Raw genomic sequence first — 17,965 nt, 5'->3', positions numbered from 1 at the left:
CGCACACACACGCACACACACACACACACACACACACACCTCTCCATTTCAATATGTTGCGATGGAAACTAATCACAAACCATGCGAAACTAAATGAACACTTCAGCCTTAAAATGTTGGGGTTTGTTTTACTTTGCAAAATATTTTCACTTTTAGAGAAACTGTGCAAAACTGGAAGTGTTCACGCTTTATCTATTTTTTTTTGTTTTGTTTTCTAAACGCAGACAAACTATCGTATCGCTTAAAAGGCTGATAGAGCAACACCAACAGAAGGCAGAGTGGTTTACAGTTGCTGAAAAAGCACTTTAGAAGCACGACTACCGGGACGCCGTGCAGTCTGCTAATGCCGTAGACGTTGCGGTATCCTTATGAATGCACCAGTTCACTCGAGGTTTTTCCCGCTGTGCATGTTACACCACCATGTAATGTGCTGCAGCAGTTGCAGATTTCCTGCAACTGAAGAGTTCCTGTTCTCATCCTCCCACTGAATCCGTTGCCGAGTCAGTGCGTTGGGTTGAAGGAGAAGGATGACTGCGGAGAGGAGAGCTTTCGCTTGCTGCAGGCTGCTGAAGGGGCTTGCACTGCCCCCTACGCAGCCCATGTTACGCTGGTTAAGGCCACTGGGACTAGTACGGGGAAGAGCAAGGCGTCTCCGCCTGTGCGTCGGAGTCATTTTGCTGCTCCCTCATCTGGTTATTTTAAGATGGGCTCATTCGTAAAACAATCCGAAGGTGCCGCTGACGCCTCTCAGCGTTTCAACCCTGCGGATCCGGGCTGTGGGCCGGGCCGTCCTGTTCGCTGATGGTGTGGAGGAGAAGGCACGCGGGGGGACTGAGTGAGCCGCCGCCTGCATTCGGAGGCGTCAGCGGGGGCCCGCGCCCGGCCCTCCTCTCCGCCCCGCCCAGCGCCTGCTCCTCCTCTAAGCTCAGGGAGGCTTGATGGCCGCAACTGTCACAGAAGTCGCCCGCATCCTCCTCCTCCTCATTACCGCCGTCCAAGCCACGCCCCAGCAGGCTCTCCTGCTCCTGACCCGTCCCGCCAGCTCCACCGTAACCGCCGCCCCCGCGTGTGCCGCACACACACACCTCGATCCCAGAGTCCCCGGTGAATCGCCGCCTCCTCCCGTTGGGGAGGCGCTCCTTATCCTCAGTACAACCCTCTGACAGCGAAAGGTCCTTGAGCAGGGGATCCTTGCAGGAGTCATCCCCACTTCCACTTTTTTTCTCCTGGCTGCTGAGCATCTCCACATTCAGCCCATCTGATAGAAGAATAATGCTGGAATCTTGGGTCGTTTGATGGGGTTTGTTGTCGGGCTTCGGCCTAAAGTCAAAGGAAGGAGGCTGCGCTTCCTCTATTGAGGGTCTACTGCAGAGACCGTCGGAGACCGGGGGCACAGGAGAGGACTGGGTGGATGGACAGTGTCCCGCCTGCTGCTCAGGAGCCATGGCAACAGAAGCCACAGAGGAGGAGTTTAAGTTTAGGGCGGTGTAAGGAGGTGGAGGGGTCGGAGGTCGGTTGACCACCTCTTCATATTCAGGAAGGAGGTAATTTGGTAAAAAACCTAGAGAGAAAAATAGACGAAACTCAACTTTGAGATTCAAAATAGATTTCTTTACATTAAAAAACCCCAAAACATACAGACTGTACACAGAAGCAAAACAATCGCCAACATTAAATCAGATCAAAAGTTTGTTTTTGGACAATTTTTGGTTTGTTTAGATTCAGATCTTAATTCAGAAGTTTACATCCACTCCCTCAGTATTTGCCTTCAAACTTTTACGACTTGAGTCACACCTTTCGGGTTTCTTCCTCCGGCTTCTTACACAAGCATGCTGGAAATTCTGGCCCATTCCTCCTGGCAGAACTGGTGTAACTGGGTCAAGTTTGCAGGTCGCCTCGCTCCCTCACACCTTTCAGAATGAGTAAAAAGTTTTCCATGCGAATCAGATCAGGGCCGAGTGACGCACCAACAGAGAGTCTTTGTTACCTAAAGCAAACTAATCTGACGTTAATAATGTTTTGGGCCGAAGCTTTGACGTTCTGCCTGATGTCTTGAGATGTTGCTTCAACATTTCAACATGACCTTATTTCATTGTAATGTCATCTACTTTGTGAAGATCGTCAACAATTCAATTTCAGATTCAGACACACAGGACATCCGTCCAAACATTAATGCGTTGTTCTTGAGTGCAATTGAAAATTTTAATCTGGCCTTTCGTGCTGATTTCAAAGTAATGGCTTCTTCCTTTCTGAGCGGCCTTTCGGCTCACGTTGRCGTTATTTCACTGTGGTACTCGCGCTGTCGAAGCAGCTTCAGTTTTTGCTTTAGTTTTAGGGGTTTGCATCAACACATCCTCTCCTTCCTGAACATTTAGTGTGCTGACTTCACATTTCTACGGTGTTGATATTTCTATTGAGAGTTCATGAACGTTGCACTATCAGTCTAATAAAAGTTTGTTGCAAAAAAAATAATTCTGGTAATGTCTGCCACAATATCAGACAAAGAAATAAATGGCTATGCATCTCTTTATAGAATGTATAAAAACATCTGTCCAACCTTGACTAAACATTTCTCCTTAAGGCCTCACAGAGCTTTCCAGATCATTACTCAAGCCCTCCCACAGTATCAGGAGGCGTAAAGTGATGGAGTCATTTCTGGATTTTCTTTCCTGCGCTGAAACACGGTCGGAGCAGGATTTGCGAAGTTGGCAAGGGACCAAGAAAGCAATGCTCAGCGTTTCCTGAAGGCTGGGACATGTAAACAAGTCAAGGTCCTGATGCTGCAAGACCCCCAGGATGAATCTCATCTAACATTAAATCTGAGCCAAGCTCCCACTTTGACTTGGAAGACATTTTCTGGTAAACAAATGAGGAAAACATACCCACAGGCAAAAAAATAACTTAGTTTTTTTAAGTCAGAGGTGAAGCTACGCCCCAACATGGTTAACACAGATACGAAAAGCTGCAAACTATTTCTATACTAATCCACATTAGGGTATCTGCAGGTTTCACCAATGCAAAATTCAAAGACTTTGTGTACTTACGGAAGTAAAAGGGAACTGAGGGGTAGTTGTGTGCTTCCCGGTAGGCGATGAGGTTGATCTCGTGCTGCCGCTGTTGCTGCTGCATTCGGTGTTTTGTGCGCCGATGGTGGCAAATGCAGCAGAAGCACAAAATAAAGATGATTGCCCACACCAACCAAAACCCTAAAAATGGATGGGAAAAAAGCATTTACTTTAGAAATCCTACATTTGTTGTTTTGTTTCTTATTTCAAAAATAAAACAGGAAGCGAGTAAAATATGCCTCTGCGCATCCAAGTAATACATTAAGAGAAGCGATTCACCTAAAACCTAACATAATGGTTCAACGCATTCCCATGGAAGAAATAATTTAATTTGGTGGCATAGGTTAAATTTAACTCTAAATATATACATTCCAAATTGCCAGAAAAATTATTTTAATGTGCTTTTAGTAATGCCCTGTCAGCTCCTCCAGACTTAAGTTTAAACTGCAGCAGGAAGCAGGAGAGAACTTTGTTTACGATGTGTGGGAAATTAACAGACCTCTGTTGTGTCGTCACAGAAAAATGTGAGGAATTTCACTTCAAGGACGAACAAACAAGAAGGCAGACACAAACAAAAACACATAGAAAACATTAAATTCAGGCTCTGAGAAAATGAATCTCTCCATGGGCGTCAAATTGTTGCATAAGCTTTTTAGTAACATTTCATACTTCACTTTTACCGACAAACTAAGAGAAATTTATAGATTAGATAATCTGACAATAAAGTCTTTTTTGATCCATGATGCATATGTTCTGTTTGCAGAAAGTGGAACGTGAACATTTAGTTTGAGATCCAAAGGACAATTCATCTCAGAATCAAAAGTCCAGCTTTAAACCTTCTTTTAAGAGGCCACATAAACTGAAAAAGTAATTTTGTAAGTTAGAAGGTGCATTGATTTGTGGGTTCTGTCAGTTCCTTAAAAACCAAAATGATTAATGACAAATAACATAAAAGACACATATCCAATTATAGATTAAATCCTTTAAATTTGGTTTAATCTATAATTATTAAGAAATAGAACTATTAGCTACCCAATTTCTGGAATAATAGAAAAAAAATGACTTTCCTGCTGTATTTCAACTCACTTCTGAATGAATGTTTTAAAGTGACATCAATGAAGCACACCTTAGTGTTATTAAGAGGCAAAACCTCACTTCAGGCCATGTAACCAACTCCTGTTTTCACCGAGGTTTCCTAATAGTTTATAAACATAAATTTGTAAAAATAAATGTATTTCTGTCATTTCAGGCTGATCTTTTGAGACTAGGCCAAAAGGGAAAATAGTGACTAATTACACAACACAAACAACACAAGCTGCAGTCTTAGTGAAGTTGGAAATAAATGGATATGATGTGAGTGTAAAGACGAAAAGGAAGAAGGAGGAAACTTACACCAGAGCTCATAGTAGTAACTGCAGCACTGGGATTCTCCGCAGCAGTGTCCGTACTCGCAGAAGTAGCTCTGGTTGTTGACGCCATCACAGTGGATCAAGCTCTGCAACACAAGGACAGCAGAACATTGTGAAGGAATGTTTTAGTGTAAAATAAGTCATCTTGTCCAGTCGTATTATTTCAGGCCGTGGGTAAAAATGAAACGGCAGAACAATAAGGATTCCTTTCTGGTATTCACCCCTCCGTTGTCTACAGCCACTTATAGCTGCTTCCAATGTGCTTGGAGGAGAACAAAGACCAGGTGAAGACTGCAGCAACAGTTTGAATAACGAGAAACTACATTTATTAACAGACTCACAGTTTTGCACTAATCACCACACAACTATTCTGCACATTTAAGGTGTAAGGATGGATGATTCATACTTCAGGGGGAAACATTATTTGCAAACTAAAACTGCAATACATACTGAATTAAAATTGCCATTGCAATTTCAGTGCTCGCGGCATTGTTATAGGCGAGGACTACTTGACATTTTAATTTTCCATCAGAACCCACTTTTTCCAGTAATAGGGTACTCATAAATGTTTAAAYTCCTCATGTTTGAACCAACCCAGCCTTACAGAAGTGGTAAGTAACCAAACTCAAACTTTTTGCTCATAGAAGAAAAACAAAAGGCTACCAGGCAGGAACTGGTTCTTCTTGGTTATTTAAGAGCTTTGCAGAATGTTGCTCTATTCTTATAAATAATGTGGTAATAAAAAGACCCTGAACATAAACTAAATCATCCAATCCAAGAAAATCCCTGCACCAGTAGTAATTAAAATCCCTCCACACATTCCTGAAATATTACATCCAGCAGAAAGGGATGGACGTGCGGTCGCACTGACCTAGACCTTTGACCAGAGAAATCTAATCTCTGTTGATCCTCGAGTCGAAGGGAAAGCGGACAAATCAGAATAAATTCCCTCGAGGCGTTCAGCGGATATTCCTTTCATGAGGGGAAAAGGTTTGGAAAGGAGTCTGACGAGAGTAAGGTTCTGCTCCCATGAGTCATTAGGGGTAAACACAGCTATGTTTTTGAGTGCTAATAAAGACACTGGCAGAAGTTTTCCTTGAACAAAAACCCACAGTGCTGCTTGTGTTTAGTCATCAGTTACCATCACCACCAATATTTAGTCATATTTTTCCAAGTTCACGCATTACAAAAGTAACAATCAGCTCTGGGAGAATTAAGAGACCACTGCAGTGAATCCCACTGAAACCCTGGTGGTTATTCCACCAAATACTGATTTCTGAACTCTTCCTGAGTTAAAACATTACTGTTGTCGTTTCTTGTTTTCTTTGCATTATTCGAGGTCTGAAAACGCTGCAATGTTTTCGTTATTTTGACCTTTTTCCATTGTCTGCAAATAAATACAAAATGTTTGCTTGGAATTTCAGAGACATGTTGTCAGTAGTTCATAGAATAAAAGAATAATGTTCATTTTACAAACTAATCATTTTAAGTGGTCTCTTTTTCCCCCCAGAGCTGTAATGACTTGTAACGAGATTTTTTTTTTCTGTTAGCTTTTAGTCGTTTTCTTCGACTTGTTTACATAAATGTGTTGCTAACTTAAAGTCATAACAGACTACTGATGTACTTGGTGAGTTTCTGCTGCATAACCCAGGTTAACAGGAAACAGAAAAAGTATTGATTATGCTGGTCACAATGATTCCCCTCAGTCACTTGATCTGAAATATAAATATTTAAGAAAAAATTCAGCATGACACTAAAGAATAAACTGTATTACTAGGATATTAGTTCAATGGGAAAAATGCCATTACAGCTGTTATTTACTCGCATTTTCCGATTAGCAACAACATAGGATAGATATATCTATTCTATTGTTATTTCTGAGAAATCAGTGTTGTGAATGTCTCATTATTAAAAAGGTGCAGGTTGTTTTGGCTTTTTTCTGCCCTCTGGTGCTTTTGCAGTTTTGTTCTTTTCAGATTTGTCTTTCCCCCAAACTTGACGTCTTCCACAGGACATTTTGAACTCAGCCATGCAACAATTCACACCTGTCCTGGGGGCGTTTTGCCCCTGCTTTCACATAAGGGCAAAACATGCACTTGGGATATTGCTGTTTAATACTGCAGAGACAATATATGACTAGCCTCCAGTCTCCACAGTCTGTTTACCATCAACACATTGTCCCCAACACTTTTCATGAGTTTGAGTGTTCAAGCCACTAAAATCATGTGTGGCCGTCATGTGCAGTGAAAGTTCATCCAGCAGGGTCAATATTTAAATCTAGAGTACGAATGCATAAACACTTTAATACATTTCATACGGCAACATTTCGAAAACAACAGCAATTCTGTACATTTTAAACATCTAATTTAGTGTAATGGTTTTTGGGTTACTTGTATTGTTTAATGTAAACAAGCAGCCTAATGAGGTTTATGTGAGTCAATGTTTCTAGACATTATTTCAGTTTGATCAGTGAACATAATGTGTCGTTTTTAATAAGAGCCAACAAGCCCACATGGAGATCAGAAGCAAAATCAATGGACACAGAGTGTAATACATCTATCTACACAGTCTTCAGAAAATATTCAGAAAATTGGAACAAGTTATGTATTTTCATAATTAATTCATAATGACATACCTAAGGTAAGTAAACTGATGCAACGCTTCAGTGTGTGTTTCTGAAATGGTTTGTTTAGGAGCGTGAAACGCAAGAAGGCTGAGAGAAAATAGTAAGACGTAGAGATGGAATTAGGATGCAAATCAGCAAAGTATATAGAGATTCTACTGAATGCTGCAACTATTAAATAGAGTTGGACCAATTATGATGGCAAATGTAGATTACATGTTATATTTCTTAAAGTCAAACTTCCGAAAATAGCCACAAAATTCTGACAGGCACATCTCCATCTCAAACTTTGAATTTAGAGTTAATAATAATGACTAGAACCCAATAAATGTATTAGCTTTACTCACATTTCAATCTGTAAAAAAAACAAAACAAAAAAAAAACAATGCTACCACGTACTGCCTGATAGGCCACATGTATCACTGAATTTAAAATCTTACCCTTCATTAACGTCATTGCGATCTTTTGTGTCTTGGTAAAATATCAAAATTGTTTTATAGCTTGACATTTTTTCTAGTGCAAATCAACTGTTATATCACTGCCAGCACAAAAGCCCTCAGTATGTTGCCCACAATGTAAATACACAATGTGAGCCTAAAACACCAAAGAGTGATCCATTTTAAGGTCATTTTCAGCAGAAATCCTCTAAACTTTTGTCTCCTCCATCAGCCTGCTGTATGTTTTCACTGTCAACACAGCAAACTTGCAGCCTGGTCAAAAGTTAACCAAACAGAACCTGTTAATGATATCCATCAAACCTGTGAAAAGCTAGGAGGTCAAAGAAAACAAGATGGATTAGAAGAGAGGATGCCAAAAAAGCAGTACAGATCATTAAAGAAAGCAATATGCGCTGATGGGGTTTTCTGGGAAAACCTCTTGGACTTTGTCAAGACTTATCTTAATCGTTAGCAACCAAAGGTTAAATATAAAGATAAGTTTTAGTTTCTATAGATTACCATTGAAAGTCGCTGACTTAGAGGCATGACGATTCCAGATCCAGACAATCCCTCTTTCACCTAACGGCTCGTTCTCCCCACGGAGGAAAAGTCAAAAAGCTCTTAAGCATACCCCCCCCTTTCTGCTTACCTTCCACTGCCTTCTTCAACTCTACCCACCGAAACACTCGCACACGCCCACCCCACTCCAACGCAGCCCTAACAGCCAACAAGGATTGCTTTACGGAAATTTCCAGGCAGCGACTGAGAACAGGGTCCTGGCTGCACCACTCCATGACAATAAGGGGCTGAGAGGTGTGTGTTGAGTGTAAGACGCATAGAGAGAAACGATAGACGTATCTAGGCACAAAAGAGGAATAGTAGATGTACAAGACACACTGGATAAGAACAAAATCTAACTGCTAACTGTGAAACAGCAGCCTGGTTTTAAACCATCAGATGTTTCGACTTTATCAACACGGCCAACTAAAGAAAAAAAACATAACAGACTAGTCTGTGAAAAGATTTAAAGACCACATGACATTCTGTTCCTCTGTTGCAATATCATCTGTTGTTCTCCTGGCTTGATTGGTATCCTATGTGTCTCAGACTGTCCTCGTTTCGCCTAAAAGAATCTGGTTGGTTCTTGGTTTAAAGCGCCGATCTGAATACTTAAAAATGCTATTAAAATTACTGTATTTTCCGCACTATAAGGCGCAACGGATTATAAGGTGCATAGACACTACAGTAGAGGCTGGAGTTACATTATGCATCCACTAGATGGAGCTCCACTAAAGGATGAATGTCTAAAGCCACTTTGTTAACATAAAGAATGTCAACAAAACAGTCCGACTCCGGTCGGCGAGGAGAGCCTTCCGCGACTGGGCAGGGACGTGGCCGGATGATGGTCACCCTTCTCCGTTCGCGCACAGCATGTTTGTGGAGAACGTGGTGCTAAATGACCTGCAGACGACCTGATTCTAGACGGTCGGTAGGTAGATGGGTCAGTCAAACTTTATTAAACCAGCGTTCTGACAACTATCCCAGCATGCACCTCATGCTTCTTCTTCTGAAGTCGGCGGCTGCTTACCATAGTTCCTAGACCTGTTGTGGCTCAATATTGGTCCATATATAAGACGCTCGGATTATAAGACGCACTGTCGGCTTTAGAGGAAATTGAAGGTATTTAGGTGCGCCTTATAGTGCGGAAAATACGGTAGCAAAAAAGCATTCAAATAAAACCTGTGCAATTTTTTTTAAAACAATTTGTGATCTTCTTGATTTTGGACCAAAAAGGCAGACCTTCTGTTGACCTTTGCAGCACAAATAAAAAAAGAATTGTAAAACAAAGATTTTTTTTTAATCCAGCAGAGAGGACTAGAGAAATGCATCAACCTTCGGGTGACCAATGATAGTTTTCATTTTCAGCTTGATTCTTGCTGACCAAAGACTCGCCTGAAGGTACATCATTTGCTGTCACAACTCCCTTCAATGTGGAAGTTGTTACAAAGTAAAAAAGACCCAGAGATTTTCTGTATCAATAACTTTCCATTTAAGTTTTTTAATTCAAAGTAGTGCACTAGAAAAGGGTGACAGGAATGGCAATATTTGAAATAACGTCCTAAATTTCACAAAAAAAGATGTTCTACACTTGTTTGAGGATTGCTTGAGCAAGCGTTTAGGCACCCCAGATGGTTGCCACGGGAGATTAAAGTATCAAAACAACACTCCAAGAGGTAATAACATTATAACATGATATAAAGTTATAAAAAGTCGAATTTACATCACACCCCTCCATTTAAACATTTGTATGTTCAGTTTCCTTTTAAACCAAAAACATGTTTTCTTTTGTATCACAAGGTTCATCTTAAAATTGAATATTAAATGCTTGTGGCTGTCTTTTAACTAGTCTTGTTGTAGTTGCGCGTTTCCTGATGCTGCAGATGTGTTGAAGTTTCATACAGAAAACAGATCCTAAATTCAACAAAGAGACTGAATTTCACTTACGACACTTCTATTATTATTTTTTGTTTCATAAAGTTTCTCCTTTATATTACAGGTCCTTTATATTACAGGTAATCAAAAAAAAAGTTTTAAAAATGAAAACTCCATCTTTGCCATTTTCTGTGTCGGCACAGCGTTTCATAACTAAGAGAAAGCAGTGATGTAAGAGCCAAGCTTAAAAAAAAGTGACCACAGTCTTATGGATAGATCCTCTCCAAAATGAAGTCAAATAAACATCTATGAGAATTAAAAATAATGGTGACAAATGGTCCACTTCAAAAACCGGTAGAAAAACACCAGGTCAAACTTCCACTTGGTAGCTTTTGAAACCTGTTTTATGACGAGCCTTTAGAAAAAAAAAAGAGTTTTAAAAAAGTAGCAAACTTTCTTGGTAAGACTTTGAGAATCTTTCAAAAAGCTTGAAGAAGTGCTGATCAATGCCATCTGAAAAGATTACATAAAAACAAAACTTTGTGTTGCCTTTAAGTGAGATCCAGACAAAAAATATAAAAGATCAACTTAAAAAAAAAAAGGAAAAAAAAAGAACAAAATAACACTGAGAACAGTCTGTACGGATCAGATTCTCCTGCATACCCAAACTGTCCACCTCTCTCATTCTTTACAAACAGATTAAGACGCAGATTTGGTTACCATCCCAGAAAGTCTTTGCAGCAGACACATCAACCTTAATGAAAAGCTGCTGAGAACCTAAAAGATGTCTTTGTGACTATGTGATACTGTGTCTGAAGAGAGGTGTCTGCAGTTCTTTGTTAAGCCAGACTTCACAGTCACAACTGATCCACTTTCATGCAAGACTATAAGGCAATCAGCCAACGCTCATGGGCCCCTCACTGTACAATTATTTCTTAAGCCGATTAGCTGTGAAAGAAAGAGACCTTATTATCATCGTCAAGGTCACCAAGAGAAAGCTCAGATGATGCAATGGATTTGAAGCTCCACTTGTTTTGAAACCAAAAACACATCTAGACAAGATGCTCAGGAAAAAAGTTGCATGTTAAATTTCCTCTCACATCGTGTATGTCTGTATCTACCATTTGATTTTAAAACTACATATTAACTGGAAGTTGTAGCTATGTCTGAATGACGTTGCTGTAACTCCATACCGACTGTGCATGACAGCGTCAACCACACGGTGAAACTCGTTGCTTCAAACTTTCAAAGCCTCAATCAACTTTTCATTTCAGACAATGGTATCAAACTTCGCGGAAATTTGATTCCCCGAATACATATAATTAAAAATACTTGAAAATATGTTTTAGTTTATTTTAAAGTCTGATTACAATTACTTTGTGTCTGAGTACATAAAGTGACAACAGTACTGTGTGTAACAAATTCTTGGGACAATCTCTAGTATGTTGTGTAGGTTTTGTTGGAAGGACCATTGTGTTTTATTAAAATGAACAATGGTTGAAAACAGTCATTACAGAAAACAGGCAGAAAAACAGCAGAAAAAATGGTTTGCATCATGAAAGAAGCCAGTGAAGAACAATGCTCACCCTCTTATGGTCAGCTAAGAAAGGTAGGTGGCATCAACTCAGTTTTTCTTTGGTTACTTAGCAACAACCTGTTGAGTAACTTCTGTTGCAGCAATTTCAGGTTTTGTGAGACTGTTTTAAACAGTCCACAACTGTTTAAAACAGCCAAAAAAATATAATTTAATCAACAAATTGATTAGCCAGTGCAAGGTCTAGACTATTATCAATTTAATTTTTTTTTTTTTTTATCTCAATTACGGAATATGTAATTCAGGAGTTTGATTACAAATGCAGGCAAAATTATGTTTGTGTTCCAAAGGAGGATAATCACTTGTGATCTTTAATGCTGAAACAACAAACATGACCTACTGTTACAGTAATTTTAAACTAAAATTATCAATAAAAAAAAAATAAAAATCTGTTAAACAGCTCCAGGTTTCACAACAATCTGTTTTGATTATGCCGTCACAGCTCTTCACAGGTCTAAATTGAAGGGCATCGCTTCACCAGAATGTTGGCTTTTGAAACACTTTGTCCTAATATTCAACCAACAAACATTATGTGGTTATTTGAATTTTCTAACAGTGCTCTTTTAAATTAAACTGTTTAGACAAACACCTCAAACTACTTTGCAAACACAAAGAAAATGCGAATCAGTCTGGAGTCGTTTAAAGACAGAGAAATGCAACCGGACTGCTGTTAAAAGATGATGCAGCTGGGAAGTAAACCACAACAGATGTTGTTGGCACCCAATTTTTCCACCAATAATACCACCAACTGTGTTCTGCTCACTTGTAGAGTTGTTGTTTCTAAAACTTGGCTCGTCTAAAATATCAACCACCCCCACCCCCCAAACTATAAAAACAAGAAAGGCCGCGACAGCTTCTTAGTACAGCGGCTGCCACGCTAGCCGTGGAAGCTAACAGCTAGCAGGCATGCTAACATCTCAGTTCGTGTAGCACTGCTTATGCAGGTCAAATAACTCTCTGTAGTTAGTATCTAAACCGAGCAGCTAAAACAAAACACTCTGTATTTATATGATGTAGTAAGCTTATGGACAGGAGGTGCGCCGACCCGTTTGGGGTTTTAGCCAACAGTTCTGGTTAAGAACCTTGTCTTCCAACCTTACCCCCTCTGCTGCGGACTCCGTGGGGCTGACAGAGCCGACAGCATGCAAAAACAACCCCATCTTTAGAGCCGAACATACGCCTCTCATTCCTCCAAGAACCGGCCGCGGGAGGTAAACTTATATTGTCCACAAACAGCGTCCCCTGACTGTGTCTTCAACTTATGACTCGGCTCGAATTGCGCTCAGAGACCGCCGTATGCGCCGCCTCCTCTGGGACATGACAACGAGAATCGGGGCCGGAGCAACTGGTTGCTTACGGTGCGCCGCTGCCCGACACCGCTGTTACACAAGACATCCCCTTCCCGACAGAGAGACACTGCTCCGGTCATTTGGGTGTGGCGTGGTCACTAGTGATGTGCAAATCCTGAACGAATTGTTTGAAACTGAATAACTTGGTGTTTGGTAACTCTAAGCATCTTCTATGTAACTCATCACGTCAGTAAACGAAGAAGGCCATTCTGACGCTGCTGTGTCCTGCAGGAAGAATTAATGAAAATAATGAATAAAGTGGATATAAACACTTTGTAAGGTGGCCTCAGAATTTTTGGAAAGAAAAGATTTGACCCTGGTTCCAAACTTGACATAATCTTAAAGGGCCAGCATTATGCGTTTTCTAGGCACATTGTGCCATTTTATATAGTCAAGTATCCTTCAGTCGTTATAAAAAGTAAGGCCTTGAAATTGGGCCTCAGTCTTCAAAAATGCCTGCTCTTTCCAAAACTCCACCCTTTAACAACAATCTATTAACCTTTTAACAATGTTTTTACCAGTTCTGCACTGAGAAGTAGCTTGTACAATGAGCTCAGCTAGCAGTTTCACCAGGTGTTTGCTAGCTGCTGCTAGCTAGTCTGAAGGAGCTGAGTGGGGACAGTACAGGGGAAGTGTGCTCTGTGAGACAGAAGTTTGGAAGCTTGTGTGGTGTATTCCGTCAGTGTCTTCAAGGGGTTGGTGAGGTGATGGTTCAGGAATAAGGCTCTACAGGGTGGACTTTGGTTGAAAAAGGCAAAGATTTTATTACAAACTGCAGCCTAGGTCAATACAACCAAATTACAAGGAAATCGGCCCAAGGTAGTGCTGGAGACAGCGGGGGACCTAGAGTGGGTTGGAGGCACACTGTTATTGGATCCCCAAGTACCACCCCCAGATGATTAACATAACACAGCACTGGACCATTCCTGAACAGTAGTTGGCACTATGTTGCACAAAGATGTTCTAGTTTACCATATCATGGGTTCTCTTAAATAGTGCTGACATTAGGAACTAAACTGATGTTAATTTACCATCATATTATACAATTTAACAGATTTTCTTTTGTTACAGGTCAGATCTTCAGACCTATTAAAAAATACCGGCCAGAAAAGTTGACATGAATGTCCAATAAGGAACTAAATGTGCGCAGGAAAGGTGATTATTTACCACATGAAAAAAAGAAGAGCATAGTTGGAGACAGCAACTTCCGAAGAACCTACATTTATGCCCTCAACATTTCTCTCCAGAGGACATTCAGTTATTTGCAAGAGCAAAACTGACAAAGGCTCTAACAGGTGATCATTACCTTTGCAAGCTAAAAATAAATACCGTGCTGAGACAGACAGAGCTGGAAGCTCTTTGAAATGCTAATGGAGCTATACTGCTGCCAGTACTGAATATGAAACCACCGATCCGACCAACCCTAAACAGCTGTTAGAAGTACTTACAGGATCATGCAGACCGACCAGAGGTATGCATCATTCATTGTTTCATTTATGAAGATGAACCTGGCAACAACAGTGAAACACCAGCTCCTACAGCCAATTCTGTCCTCTTCATCCGTTTGTTTCTCGTCGTTTTTATTACCTCTTGTGATTTCTACATTCCCATGGATTTGAATGTGCTCCGGTTCAAATTAAAAAGGCTTAATGACGTTAGTCATCACTGTTTTGGCTGGACGGAGCTAGTGCAGTTGGACCTATAGACGTCATTTACCCAAAATGCATTGCAGCTTGAACAACGTGGTGACGTTCGTGTGACAATATTTTATTAAAATTTCTAAAATCTAAACAGCCTGCAATATTGTTACAGTATTACTGTTGTTTCTACCATCCATCCATCCATTTTCTTTACACCCTTGTCCCTTATTGGGGTCGGGAGGGTTGCTGGTGCCTATCTCCAGCTAACAAGAGGCGGGGTTCATCCTGGACAGGTTGCCAGTCTGTCGCAGGGCAACACAGAGACACACAGGATAAACAACCATGTTTACATGGATAAACAACTACTTTGCAAGGATAAACAACCAGACAATTTGGAGAGGCCAATTAACCTAACAGTCATGCTTTTTTTTGGACTGCGGGAGGAAACCGGAGTACCCGGAGAAAACCCACGCATGCACAGGGAGAACATGCAAGCTCCATGCATGGGAGTTTGCATGTTGCATGTCCGGGAATTGAACCCAGAACCTTCTTGCTGCAAGGCAACAGCTCTACCAACTGCGCCACTGTGCAGCCCGTGTTGTTTTTATATCTAAAATAAATTTCTCAAATAAATTCTATTATTAAATCGAATCGTTTAAGAAATAAAATAGAAAAATAAACCGCTAGAGAAATACTGAAACCAAAGAGAAAAAACTCTTGACTTTAATGACAACACGCAAATGTTTCGCAACTGGAGACGTGCAGTTTGAGTATTCATAGCTACACATTTTTTCCTTTGGTATGGATTCTCATGTGTGTGTTTAAATTAGATTTTTGGTTAAATCTTTGTCCACAGAGATCACAACAGAAAGGTTTCTGTCCAGTGTGAATTCTCATGTGCGTTTTTAAATGTGATTTTCGGCTAAATTTTTGCCCACAGAGATCACAATAGAAAGGTTTCTGTCCTGTGTGGCTTCTCGTGTGCGTGATTAAATTAGATTTTGCAGCAAAGTTTTGTCCACATATATCACAACAGAAAGGTTTCTGTCCTGTGTGGATTCTCATGTGTATGTTTAAGTTTGATTTTTCACCAAATTTGTGTCCACATAAATCACAGCCAAATGGTTTCTGTCCAGTGTGGTTCCTCATATGTCTGCTTAAATGTGATTTTTGGCTAAATCTTTGTCCACAAAAGTCACAACAAAAAGGTTTCTGTCCAGTGTGGTTTCTCATGTGCCTGATTAAATGTGATTTTTGGCTAAATTTTTGTTCACAAAAATCACAGCAGAAAGGTTTCTGTCCAGTGTGGTTTCTCATGTGTCTGTTTAAAGTTGATTTTTGGTTAAATCTTTGTCCACAGAGATCACAACAGAAAGGTTTCTGCCCTGTGTGGATTCTCTCATGTGTGTTTAAAGTGTATTTTCCAGAAAATGTTTTACCACAGTATTTGCAGCTCAACTTCACTCCTGTCTGAATCTTACTTTTTGAGTCCACATTTTTCTTCTCTGTAAAACATTCATTACCCACGGTGGTTGAAGATCTCATTTCTGAATGTGGCACATCTTTCTGAATGGGGCAACAGTGAACAAATTGTTCAGGAAACTCAGAGGAGCTGCAAGGTTTGTTAATGTTTCCATCTGACTTTGGAGCTCTTCTCTCCTTCCAGTCATTGTCCAAGTTCTCAGTTTTCAGTCCAGAATCTAACTCAGAAGTAGACTGGTTTACCTCATTGTCCTCTTCATCCTTCTCAGCATCTTCAATCTTTAAGGAAATATAACCATCTCCACAGTTTTCTATTTTGATGGATTCTTCTCCCCCACTGAATTCTTTTGGAAAATCTCTGTCTTTAATTTCGTCTTTATAAAGATTCTGTGAGAGCACAATGAACTGTTTGTCATCCTCACTCTTTATCGGAGTAGAAGAGACTGGAAACCTGGCATCAATATCCTTATTGAGCTGCTCTCCCCCCAGACTGATACAAATTTCTTCCTGCTCCTCCTTTATCTGCTGGGGCTTTGGGTCATGCAGCTCAGCAACAGATCTGTGGTCTTCAGGAGTTTCTTCTTTAACCATCAGCATCTGCTTAGAATCTGTAGCGAACATGGAAACACATTATGCATATTAGAAAGTATTTGGACTGCAGCCTGGACTGAACTACTTCAATAAAGATGTATTTAAATGACTTGGCTAAATTTAATTAAATAATTTCTGTATCCTTTATATTGCAGTAAGAATTCTGACTATTTATGGTAACATTTTATCAACCCTTCACAACAACTATATGACGAAACCATTTCTGTTTTCCCATTGAGGCTCTTTTTGTCTCAATAACACCTGTAAAGAATTGTTTTCAGTGACACGAAATACATTTTTACTTGTTTCTATGTGGAAAAAATGTCTTAAAATGGGAAAAATTAGGGAAAAAAGCCAACATTGACTCCAAAATTCTAATCACAGACCCATTGTGAATCTTCCATTTTATCTTGGGGAATCTAGTTTCAAGTCATTTTGTGTGAACATATTGATAGAATTCTGATATATTTTGCGATGATTTGTAGTTTGTTAAATTGAACACACATTGTTTAATTTCTGGTTCAATAAAGTGGTCCTGATTGGACACTCCAATACAAACATCTGCCTTTGTTTGATGCTCCTACCAGTTCATCTAAAATCTGAGCAGATTCTGCTCTCTCATTCATCTACACATAACTACAATACAACAAAAATCTACACATTTTTGTGTTAGTAGATGAACAGTATAATTTCAAGTCAACAAAACAAGATCACGTCTGGATCTGTGGTTTGGTCCTTTTCCCTAATTTAAAACTGGTCTGATGCGTTTAAAAGCCTTTTGGGGCCTGCCTATGCAATGCATGGCAGGAACCTACTGTTTTACACCCAATAAGGCGTTTCTTTAAACGTATATATTCTTCTTCCGTCACCCTGCAGCTCGTATTGCTGCGTGCACCCCCACGAAAGTGGTAATAAAACGTTCAGCTTGATCCTGAGAAGGGAGCTACTATTTTTAGAGGGATTTGGAGTTAAAAGAGCGACAAAATTGCAAAAAACGAGATTTGGTGCCTCATAAAGATAGGATTTTTTTATTTTTATTTTTTCCAAAGAATCTGTCTGAGGGGCCGTTTACACGACAATAATCCAACAAAAACGAAACAAAAATTCCGTTTTTGTTGGATCATTTACATGAAAACGTTCTAATTACAATCTTTGTTTACAGAGTAACGGCACACATCGAAAACATTTAATGCTCTCGACACGCCACTAGTTGGTGCTAGGTTCTTTAAGGAGAAACAGTAGGCGCAAATCGTGACACCACACCTACTAATGGCACTTCCGGTGGAAGGTGTCATTAGGCACCACAAGTGCCATTGTTTTCGGGGCTAGCTGTCAGTGTTGT

At 40.2% G+C, this 17,965-nt stretch overlaps 2 protein-coding genes across 3 annotated transcripts in view; both read right to left on the bottom strand.

Moving 5' to 3' along the window:
• Positions 1-175: 175 nt before the first annotated feature.
• On the bottom strand, positions 176-13,226 carry wbp1lb (WW domain binding protein 1-like b). 2 transcript variants are annotated; one of them, XM_008409659.2, is made up of 4 exons: positions 12,662-13,226; positions 4,458-4,560; positions 3,045-3,206; positions 176-1,561 (listed from the first exon to the last, which is right to left on the bottom strand). In XM_008409659.2, the coding sequence occupies exons 1-4, from the start codon at positions 12,746-12,748 to the stop codon at positions 756-758; spliced, it is 1,158 nt and encodes a 385-aa protein (XP_008407881.1). In that variant the 5' UTR covers positions 12,749-13,226; the 3' UTR covers positions 176-755. The 2 variants fall into 2 exon arrangements, with proteins under 2 accessions (XP_008407881.1, XP_008407889.1); XM_008409667.2 differs by lacking the exon at positions 12,662-13,226 and adding an exon at positions 8,054-8,777.
• Positions 13,227-15,242: 2,016 nt separating this feature from the next.
• Positions 15,243-17,965, bottom strand: part of LOC103465109 (zinc finger protein OZF-like) — a 38,596-nt gene continuing 35,873 nt past the window's right edge. The window contains exon 2 of the mRNA XM_008409682.2: positions 15,243-16,640. Coding sequence (XP_008407904.1) covers positions 15,331-16,640 — 1,310 coding nt within the window. The 3' untranslated portion in view covers positions 15,243-15,330. The remainder of the gene's footprint in view (positions 16,641-17,965) is intronic.

The sequence above is a fragment of the Poecilia reticulata genome, linkage group LG1 (assembly GCF_000633615.1).
Source record: "Poecilia reticulata strain Guanapo linkage group LG1, Guppy_female_1.0+MT, whole genome shotgun sequence".
Taxonomy (NCBI): Eukaryota; Metazoa; Chordata; class Actinopteri; order Cyprinodontiformes; family Poeciliidae; genus Poecilia; species Poecilia reticulata.
This window is presented reverse-complemented; position numbering and strand designations above follow the sequence as displayed.